Below are 11,496 nucleotides of genomic sequence, written 5' to 3'. Positions count from 1 at the left end.
GAAACACAACAGAATGTACAAATCAAATCAGTTAGCTTGCTGTCCTCGAAACACTTCTGCGGGGCTGTCAAAGCACATGTCTGTTTAGTGTGGCATGTCGACGGACCAAGTAGTATTTTGGTTATAGAGAAATCAGGCCTGTCCAAATGGCTCAACTCGCGCACACAGACTCACCGTCGAGAACATGGCAGACGGTCCATGAGAAACTGCTCCACAGAAGCGTCTGGGGCGCCACAACAGAAGCAACCGGAGGTCGTCTTCGTTCTCGGGGCGAAAATTTCGGTCGAAACCATCGATATAAAGATTCTCAATGACAGCGTTACCTTCTTCCAAATCCACTGACATTCTCCTTAGTGACGTTTTATGCAAGCCACCAAAGAAGGGACACGTTCGCCGGACATTCGGGAAGAGTGGCGTGAACCCACCGCGTGACCTACGCGACCGCGGATAACACTGTCTAAGGAATCGGCCTGCTTTACTAGACAGACGCGCGAAACCCCGCTGAGGAAGGAAATGAAAACTTCGCCTTAATAAAGGAATTATGCGCTCAAAGCCGTACGTTTGTTGCAGAGAGGATGTTCAGACAGCATCTGTTGTGTTTCCAGAATTATCCGCTAGAGCCCCCAAGCAAGCTTCACGCCTCCCTAAATTTCTAGGAGACACTGACCTGCATTAAGGAAGTACCCCAGTGATATTTCAAGAGACGTTCAAGTGAAGCCATCGCCGGCCTTAATCGCCGGCGTAAACCCGCCTGTAGCTACAACACACCACCACCAAAATATATCATCTGTTGTTCATTTGCGAAATTCCGTAGATAACAGAGCCCTTCACAAGGACATCTGTTAACACAATGACTATACGAATGAATGTGTCATACGTGTACCACCTCCCGTCCCTTCGTTTTCGTGGTCAGAAACCAAACATCGTCGCAGAAAAGATACGCCTAAAAATGGTGGGAGCGAATCAGCGAGTGAGCGTTAACTTCACTCCTGTTAAAGTGAAGCCTTTTCCTCCAACTTTTTCACTTTTGGTGGGAACTGCTAGCTAGCTAGCTAGCTAGCTAGCCGAGTGCCGTTTCGCCGAATAGCCCTTGCTGAATGCGTGGGTCTCATTAGCCGCGTTTACATGAACACGGTAGAAGCGTATCGTATTATCTTGCCGTATCGCATTCCGCTGATGCACCTCCGTTTATATGTATGCGCATCTCAATGGCTGGCAAGCTAGCGCCGTCTGGTGTAAAATGAGCCCCCTACTTCCGGTAAACAGGCTTCCGCTGCCATTCGGCCGCGCCGCTGGTTGGTTGGACGGTTGTAATCCCGCAGCGAATGCTTTCCCATAATTCCTGATGCGATACGCTTCTGTTTACATGCGCCGCTGAAATGCGCATTCTCCATCTCAAACTACCCTTGTTTGGCGTGTTGGATACGATACGCCTTCCTAGCGAATTACCTCGTTTACAAGAGACGCGATATGCTTGAAAGTAGATACCATACGCTTCTGTCGTATTCGTGTAAACGCCGCTATTGAAAGTAATGCAGCCGTCATGCCGACATGGTCACTCCCTCATCGTCATCAACACCGCATACCCGTCGTGCCACTGTCAGCCCTGCCGACTCTTCGCCACAGCCTTGGGTGACTGGCACGTAACGGACGTAGTGCAACCAAAGACCGGAAATTGTGGGAAAAGAAGCGGCGGCTCTAGCTCAATGCGTGGGTCACGCTGAAGATAATGCCGTCACGAAGCCGTCGTCGTCGTCGTCGTACAGTTGCCATGTCCCCATTGGCTCCTGGCTGCCCGGTGAGGTTCCGCATTGAGGTCCATTTGCGATAACTTCGCGACCGGCCGCCGTATGATGTATAGGTGCTAGGGAAAGTGAGCGCGGGTGAGGCGACAAGGATGGTAGCGTGATGCGCAGAGAAAGAAGTGGTGGAAGGGGGGGGGGGTGGAGATGAGCGGGCGTCTCTTCTTGGCCGGCCGCGGCGCGCACGGCGCGACTATATATATATATATATATATATATATATATATATATATATATATATATATATATATATGTTTGCCGAAGGAATGTGCTAGCGAGCGTGCTTATATAATAATCCTAAAATAGTGCAAGCAAGCGCACCTCTGTCCTGCGTAACAAAAAAAACATTTTCTCTATGATACCGGAACAAATAATGTCCGCTCTCAGGCATCTTTTGAAGCTCGCTGAGCTGTTGGTGGAAGCCAGAATCATGCCTAGCGGATTCCTTGGTTTACGTTATATTCTTTGGTTTATAACCATTCGGTATGTGTCACTTTGCGTGTGCCCGTAATTTGCCGCTGCTCCAAAATAAGCATGCGCCCCTGTGACACAAGAGGTAGGGGGGAATTGGTAAATGTCGCTTCCTGCGTGTTGTACTCCGGTCACCAACATTCTTCCGTCGCCAAGCACCGTACACATCGCATTCGTCCTCGTGATCGCCACGTGTCGTAGAGGTCTTCCAGTTCGCACCCGCTTGATTTGGAGTTTTGCGCTGCGGCATAGCTTGTAAGCGGTGTAGTGCATAAATAATAATAATACAAAAAAACTGCACGAGGACAACGTTGTCACCTTTGTTACATAGGATGAATATAAAGAAACTTCTATGCGTCGCCGTTAGTTGTAAGGCTTTCAAGTTACCGGTTCGCCAAAGCGTCGCTTCACGCCCATTCCAACACGTGCGTTGGATCTGCAACATTTTCTCTTTAACTCATTGAGTTGCGTCTAATCCCGGAAAATTGCAGTGAGGTGCCACTTTGTCGTCGCTTCAGCGGTTGGCATTACGCCGTCTTGCAGTGATCGCCATGCCGTCACGGTCACGGCTGACCCTGGAGAGCGAGTGTCATGGCACGAAGTGGGTGGACCCCGGAGACAGTGCATGTCTCATACAGCCGAAGCAACGCGAATTTCAGAATGACCACTAAAGACTCTTAATTAAGGCGTTCACGGCAATCGAGCTGATGTCGTTACATTGCTCGAATGCTAAAATCGTTTACGCCGACCGTCACCGTGAGACGGGTTCTGCCAGAATCCTTTCTTCTTCTGTATTGACTGTTCACACATGTTTAGGAAAACGCCTTATCGGCAAAACACTCTCGTCACCACAAGTGATCGTCCTTTAATTAATGAACGAGTTATCAGTTGCGGCTAAGCCGGCAGGGGACAATATTTCCCGCACATTTGCAATGTCTTCCTAAATAAGTGAGCCGGAATGCCAAGACACGGGGCAAAGGACGCTGATGATCCCTTATAAAAATACACTCGGTCCAAAAAAATTAAAACAAAAAACAGAGGTCAGTGAACCTAAGTGCTGTCTTCGACCGACAAGGAAGAAAGGTCACCGCAGAGCGATTTAAAGTTCAGGGTGGTGTGCGTGCGCTTGTTTCAAAATTTTAAGCAGCTCAGAAATGATTGGTACTTTGTTTACTCTCTAAGTAGAATGAACCATGCTGCCTCGTTTCTCTGCTTTTAGGCCGCAGCTGACATTCAAGACAAGATGATGATGAGAAGGTGAGAACAGTCTGAGGACAAACGATTGGACGTGTTCGCGAGCTGAAAGCTACGGCGTTCAACGACCTCGCGAGTTCGACGACTGAAACGTCGACTCGTTTATGTTTCCCGGCGACCGTCTTTCACCGGTTAACCGAGGGAGGAGGAAAGAGAAAAGTGGAAGGCAGGGAGGTTAACCAGAATCACGTCCGGTTGGCTACCCTACACCGGGGGAATGGGAAAGGGGGAAAACGAGGATCACAGGGATAGAGAGAGGAGGGAAGGAAAGAAGGAAGTTGCGGCGAGTCCGCTGACGCGTGTCGTCTTACAGAAATCGCGTTAAAAGCCAATGTTCAAAGTAATCGCCAAGCGCAACAAACGCCTTTCGGTGTCGGAAGCTTCTCGAACGTTGTCGCGCTGCAGTCCTCCCTGTCGCCCACGTTTTCGCCGAGCCTCGCTTAATCGGAATGCGCGCGCGACGAGAAATAGTGGCGCACATTCCAGAACCCGCGCGAGCACCGGCAACAGAGTCACGCATAAAAAGAGAGAGAGAGAAAATAATGCAGAGAAAGGCAGGGAGGTTAACCAGAGTTAGTTCCGGTTGGCTACCCTGCGCAGGGGGAAGGGTTAAGGGGGATAAAAAGAGAAACAGAGTGGAAGGGGGAGGAAGAAAGGGAGACAAGCACGAACAAAGCGCGTACACTACAGAGCGGTAGGGGGCGGCATTCTTAGAGTCTGTCGTGAAGCCCCGTAGACCGCAAGAACGTTACCAGCGCGAGTAAGGCCTTCAACGCGGATGTTCTTTCGGAGCATTGGCCTGAAGCTTTTAGTTCTGAAAGTGGACGATTGTCCAACTGGTCCAGTACTCTGCACATCACTTGTCTCTCAGCACTGTATCGTGGGCAGACACAGATAATGTGTGCGGGCGTCTCGTCGATGTTACATGTTACGCATAAAAATATCTATGGGCACTTTGGTGAGCCAAACTGCGATAGGCGACAGGCTATCTTTGACTGCCTCTGTATAGCCGTTGTCTGAACTGTTCTGCGAACGGACGCCGCCACGGCCGCGAGCGTGGGGTGCAATCACAGCCGTATGGCTGCGAGGTTTGTCGCCGATGTGCGCAGACCTCCACGCGCATGTCGGCGCTCTCCCACGCACCCATTCGCACGGCGCTACTGGCACGGCGCCTCCTCTCCATGCTCCCCTCTCCAGTGGTCACCGCTTTTATGCGAAGCATATTACTAGAGCTCAACCCAGCTCCTCAGGCGCGGCGGTGTCGCCTTCAATACCACGTGCCACCGTGACGTCACGACAGAGGAGAAACGGGGCTCCAACTCGCGTCGTCGCTCGCGGCGTCGCCTTCAAGGCTGACCACGTGACACCGTGACGTCACGACAGAGGAGAAACGGGGCTCCAACTCGCGCCGTCGCTCGCGGCGTCGCGGCGGTATATAAGCAGCTGCGCTTGCCTCTGCTAGACACTCACGAGGTGAGATGCCTCCTGGAGACAGAGCTGCTCGTTGGAATGAGAAGCGAAGGTTGCGGCGTGCTACAGAGACTGTTTCTAGGTGCCTTTGCTACGGTGCAGCGACTACGCGCCCCGCATCGGACGCGGTGAGCGTCGAGCAACGCAGCGTTCGGCGCGACAACGAAATGTGCGCCAGAGCAAGCGCCGCACGCCTGAGCCGACGCCGACGACACCGGCTTTTCTGCGACACGAGCTCCTTAACGCTGTCGCGTTAAAATAAAGGCTAGTATGCTTCGCATCCTGGGCTTAACCTTATCTAAGCCACAGCCAGTTTTTTTTTCGTCCACCAGGGACTGCGCCCAGACACTCATGAGCCACTAAAGGCCGTAATTGTCGACGCTGCATCAGATCTTGGCTATCGACGAGTGTGCTCGCCGCGATCACTGCGCTTTGAGTGTCACTTTGGTTTTGCTCGGGCACAGGTTCGCCCAATGAGCAGTCGGTTTTATTGCGATAGTAATCTTGCGGAGACTCCAGGCGCACTTCCAACGCCGCGGTCACCTTGATGTTGCGCATACGGTCCCCAAGCGCGATAACGTCGTGGCCGCGCGCCGTATGCTGTGGGTGCGAGCGAAAGCTTGCGAGGGTGAGCAGAGGATGGTGGCTTCATCTCGAGTGCGCAAGGGAGGAAGGAAGGCTTGGAAAGAAGCTCGCCGACCTCCATCTCGCGCAAGGCACCGGGCGAGGGGGAGGGGGGTTCTACTCCGGCAGTGGCTGCGTGTGACGCGGAGCCTATTTTGAAAGCGATCTGCGATGGGTACATAGTCTACGTGCGCCGAGGGTTGATAGCTTCGTGTGCGCTGCGTTGTCGCTGAGGTAGAGAATACCTCGGCTGTTCCCTTTCTGTATGTATTGCGGCGAGAAATAAGGGGAAAGGTAAACGTAAGAAATAAACGAACGAAATGAATGAAAATAATCGTAATGAGGATAAAGATGCGGCGACGACGAGTTCGCTTGACATGTAACGTCCGTCAGCGCAAGCGCTGTCTAAATGATATGTGCATTTTGCAAGTGTCCTCCGCGTACTAACGTGGATGGCAAGCCCAAACACGCAGCTCACTTTGAGCTCAGTCAAAACAGTACAGACCGCTGTAAGTGCGGCCATCGATAACTGTAAAGCACCACTTATCCCATGTGCCGACCTTACTTTGTGTCGACTAAAAGGTACTTTAAAAAACTGTAAGCCTTTTCCATTAGGCTACTGGCTGACCATGGCCCAAATAACTCTTATATTGTGAAGATACGGTTGTCCAATCTCACAAGCTCTTTTGTAGGTGTTCTTATTTCTCCGGCGTATATCAGGCACAAACGCTATCTTTTGTTTGTTTGTTTGCTTTCAGGTATAAATGCGTTAGGGTGTACTCATGATATCACTCGCTCTCTCGACCCTTCACTCGCTCTTATCAATCAATCAATCAATCAATCAATCAATCAATCAATCAATCAATCAATCAATCAATCAATCAATCAATCAATCAATCAATCACTAAGATGAAGTTTGAAACAAAGGGAAACACTCATTACGGATGGCAAAAGTTTGGTCGGAAGTAGGTCCCCCCAAATCTTCGCTATCCTCCAAGCTAACACTAAGATAGCGATCATAATTAAAAGCTCCCGCGGAGCACACTTGGGTTCGTTGCACCGGCAAGTTTCTGGACAACATTTTCCAGCGGTCAGTACACCTTTAATGCCGGTATGCCGTCCATCGACCGTACAGCAGGTGGCCGATGAGAAAGAGCAGAGACCGTTCCCCTTGCTTTTTACTCTTTGCTAATACACATGTCGCCTCTGTTGAAAGGCGCATTAGGGGAAATACATTGCCTCTCTTTTTACGAGTCTTATCCTACGTGACAACTTTCAGGTATCCAAAAGCAGAACGGTATTCGATATTCGATACTCGCAGGCATAACTTTTGAAACACTTGCTGTCAATTCGATTCGACGATTTCGCTATTCGAACTCGCCTGTACTCGGTGACACGCTAAACGTTCACATTCAGTTTGATTCGACATTTTCTCATTCGAACTGGCTCTATACTCGGTAGCAAACTTTACTTTCGCATTCCATTCTACTTGACAATTTCGCCATTCGAACTGGCCCGCGATCGGTGACAAACTAAATGTTCAGTACAAGCACCATCCACAAAACCGCATTGAATCTGTCCTCTGTGCCTACACACTCCAAAACGTAAGTCCCCAGAAATGTTTATATTAAAAGGACTCCACCTCGACTGTGATATCACAGCATGGTGCGGACGTAATAGGACGGCGCACCTACACAAATTTTATTTCAGCCGTACAGCTCTCTATTTACGAATGCATTTTTGGGTTGTCACCCATTATAGTTGCACCTGTTCCCTCTGTTCCAAGAGTGCACCAGTGTTGCTTGCTTCATAGGGCACAATTCAAATGTCCTTACAGTTGGCTACAAAACCGTCTAGAAAAAAATAATCGCTGCCACTGCGATTGGTTCCGCAACCATGGGAACGCTGGGTGTGTCTAATCTCGGCGCTTTTGGCATTAAGCGTTCTGGTGCACTTATTTATTACGCTTCGTCTTTCTAAATTTGCAATCACATTCTTCTTAACAGATGAAGGCAATAATTTTCTGATCACAAGCACAGTCGTTGCAAAACGCAGCATTTATAACGTAATAGTCTGTTGAATATTATCAATTCCTAAATTAACAAAGGCGTAAGACGGCGGAATGACCAACGAAGGATAAGACAAATCTATTTACAACCCATGCTGGCTGAACTAGCATACTTTCAGCTCCCGCAAATAATAAACTCCCCCTCACAAGTCGTTTGCGGAACTGTGGAAGCTACAGGACTTCTTATCCAATAGAAAGGCTGAATGCCTTTCAAGATGCGTTCATCCGCGCCGCGTCTCAGCGGCTGCCGTATTCACGGTATGCCACGTGCATGCGCAAAGGTCTTGACACGTCACTTACCGCTGTAACGTATCACGTATCAAGCAAAAAAAAAAACTCCAATCCCGGCAACAATCAGACACTTACGCCCGGAACTATATTTCACTGCGCAAGGACATTGCCTGTGTACGCGTCGTGCGTTTGGGCAGCGTTACAAACGACTTGCGAGATGGAGTATCGAGTCATAGTTGTCTGTAGTAATTTTTTTTAGAAACTCTACTTAGATTTAGGTGCGCGTTAGAGGACCCCATGGTGGTGCAAATTTCCGGAATCCGCCAGCTATAGCTTAGGCTCATGATCAGACCGCGGTTTTCGGCAGATATACCCCGCAATTTGGAGTTGTGTGCCGTGAGCAGATTTCAAAAGTGAAGCGCCAACGGTAACGGCACACAAAGAAGGAACAAAAGACAGGACAAGCGCTTTGTCCTGTCTTTTGTTCCTTCTTTGTGTGCCGTTACCGTTGGCGCTTCATTAGAGACATTTAGCGTGTCCGGTATTCGGGCAAGCGCGGGCGATTTTCAGGTTTAGCGGGGGCGTCAAAGTGGTGGCGCCAGCTGGTGGCGCAAAGCTCAACCACACAAACACAGCTAATTACTATATTCTGCTTAGCTGCTGGCGTAAATTTTCGACAGCGGCGTAATCGTGTTCACAATTACGCCGCTGCCAAAAATTTGCACGAGTGGCGAAGCAGGATATGGTGGGTTACTGCAGTTTTCGCTATGCGTTTGTCTGGTTGAGCTCTACATCACCAGGCGGCTTCACCGCTCCGGCCGCTCACGTTTACGCCCCGACCATCCGGTAATCCGCCCAAACCGCTCCCGTATACCGGAATAGCGTACAAGCTAAAAGTCTATTTTTTGAAAGCTATGCACCAACTAGCCCCACAACGTGTTTCACTGCCGTGAGCAGACACGACCTCGATGCGCACCTGGAAGGCGTCGTTGAGCGAGTGCATGCGCATGCGCTCTCGCTCGTTGCTCTCGAGGCGCCGCAGGTTGCGCTCCCGGGCCGAGAGGGCGCTGCGCCGCCGCCTGCCGCCGGTAGGGGCAGCACCGGCGGCGCTCGGGGGCGGCCTGCGTCGGGTGGCGCCGTCTGGCGACGCCATGGGCGGGGGCGGGGGCGAGTCACTCGTTGTGCCGCCGCCCTGGCCGCCGGACGAGGACGAGTCGGAGCGGGCGCCATCCGAGATGTCGTTCGCCAGGTTGCTGGAAGATCTGCGGCCAAGAGGAAGGCCGGACGGCACGGTTAGGAAGCCGCCGGTTGCCCCGGCTCCATTCTTTTGCTATCTTCGATCCGCGCTTAAACTTACGGCGCAAACACCCAAGACGAACCTCACAAAAGGAAGATACGACACACAATGGCGCTGTGTGTATATATATGCCTTTATTTATTTCCATAAACGTACAATTTATGGGAGATTTAAGGAAAAAGTTGCTCGCAGCAACTTGACGGGGCTTAGCGACATGGAGGGTCAATTTCTGGGGAAGGAGCACGATGCTTGTCGGCTTCTGGAACGAATGGTTAGAAACGCAGGTCGAATTTCAGTGAAACTTCATTTGGGCCCAGTTGGTACATAATTCTGAATTTAAACTTACGGCGCAAACACCCAAGACGAACCACAAAAGGAAGATACGACATACGCTGGCGCTACGGCGCAAACACCCAAGACGAGCCACAAAAGGAAGATACGACACACACTGGCACTGGGTGTATCGACACACAGCGTCAGTGTATGTCGTACCTTCCTTTTGTGGTCCGTCTTGGGTGTTTGCGCCGTAAGTTTAAATTCAGAATTATGTACGAACTAGGCCCAAATGAAGTTTTACTGAAATTCGACCTGCGTTTCTATCCATTCGTTCGAGAAGCCGACAAGCACCGTGCTCCTTCCCCAGAAATTGACCAACCACCGCAACAAAGCGACTTAGCAACACTGATGATGATAACGATTAGCCGCCACCTCGTTACTGCGCGCTGCGGTTATTACAATAGTCATTGCGTCTCGAAGCGTGAGTAGCGTGCAAGTATTCGGGCCATCGAGGCGTACGCTGGTATCATCGCCATGGTTATCGTCATCAATACTTATCGTCGTTACTATACTGTAAGCCCTCCACTGTCGGACGAACGTCTCTCCCATCACTCTCCATCTTCCGCTGTCTTGCAGCGGGGAAAAAACTTCTGTGCCCGCGTTGAGCGACAGTGTGGAAGAACTACAGTGCGCATGCGCTACGGGCGCGTAAGCTTGGAGTCGGTCCACCCTGTCCCATAAATAACTTTCGTTCTCGTCAGGGGCGCCATCGAGGACGATGGTTTTTTTTAAGAGATGTCGGTTTTGCTGTCCTGTGAACCGTGCGCGAGGCACTTCTTGTCCTTCGTCTGATTTGAATGGTGTTTTTTTTTTCGACTTCATATAAGGTCCCGCACGAATACTTGTGCGCGCGTGTGCTTTTGCGTAAAGTTAAGTGGAAGACGGCGCTCTTCCCTACGCCTTTGAGCTGCCGTGTTTTTTCGGCGTGATTCTGCACTGACTACCCAACAAGTATTCGCCGGTATGAACACAACGCTTCCGGCACTCAGCCGAGGGCACGAAGAATAACATTGAAACCACTGCCACTACCGAGACTACTCAAGACTATCGCAAGACTACGTCAAGACTATCTCTGGGCAAGCGGACGAGCTCGTTGAGCTCCGTATGCTCTATGTTAGTCAGGCTAACACTTCGGGCGCCTAAATAAAGTTTCTATCTTTCTGTCGTTCAACATAAGTGCCATTAGGCAAATGGAACGCTTCGGCGAATATGTTGCACCTCGTTGATGGAAGCTGCCTAAAATGAAAGAAAAAAAAAAGGACGTACGCAGGCAGTACACGAGAGAGAAAAAGAAAAAAAGAAGTTGGTACGACGAGGGTAGCTGGCTCTCAGTAAGTTTTTTTTCTTTTTTTGCGTCGGCCTAACGTATCTACAGAGCTTATGTGGAAGAAGATTTGGACGTTCCACTTAGGAAATTCTGCGCAATTCTGCGCAGAACAATAATGCCAGTGATAAGCAGTAAGGGTGACAACAAGCTCGACCGAAGGAAGAGCCCACGCTCGTGCGAGGGCATTCGTTCTGCACGCGTTTCGCCAACTGGAACAATTGTGCAAATATATACGACGTGCTTAACGAGGCCTGTGTCGAACAAGAAAACGAAAATTGCACAACTCGGACCCCACTTCACGCGCTGCGAGGCAGTTCTCCTGGAGGCCGCCGAAAGGCGCTCCGCGAACTTCAAGAAACTGCTACGGAATTACGAGCTAATTATTATCGACCTTTTGGCGCTGAAATATGGTGAGTAGTCGCATAGTATGCTCTATTCAGTGTAACACATCCGGAAACAGCGATATCGATCCTGTGATTTTCAGGCACAGATATTTAAGAGGTACATCGCCGCCAATGATTGATGACGGTAATAAGGTAACTGAGTGATCTGCCATTGTCACACGACCCCAAAGGTCCTCCATCACCACCATTCGTGTCGCTTGCCTTCTTTACCG

General features: G+C 50.3%; 1 protein-coding gene across 9 annotated transcripts in view; it reads right to left on the bottom strand.

Annotated features, from left to right (window-relative positions):
* dimm (basic helix-loop-helix family member dimmed) overlaps positions 1-11,496 on the bottom strand; it is a 627,608-nt gene that overhangs the window by 19,796 nt on the left and 596,316 nt on the right. For all 9 annotated transcript variants that reach the window (XR_010567290.2, XM_070523699.1, XM_065443608.2 and 6 more), the window contains one exon: positions 8,897-9,182. Coding sequence is in view for 8 of the 9 variants with exons in the window: in XM_070523699.1 (XP_070379800.1) it covers positions 8,897-9,182 (286 nt within the window). In the remaining variant the exon portion in view is untranslated. The remainder of the gene's footprint in view (positions 1-8,896; positions 9,183-11,496) is intronic.

Source organism: Dermacentor albipictus, chromosome 8, assembly GCF_038994185.2.
Source record: "Dermacentor albipictus isolate Rhodes 1998 colony chromosome 8, USDA_Dalb.pri_finalv2, whole genome shotgun sequence".
Lineage (NCBI taxonomy): Eukaryota > Metazoa > Arthropoda > Arachnida > Ixodida > Ixodidae > Dermacentor > Dermacentor albipictus.
This window is presented reverse-complemented; position numbering and strand designations above follow the sequence as displayed.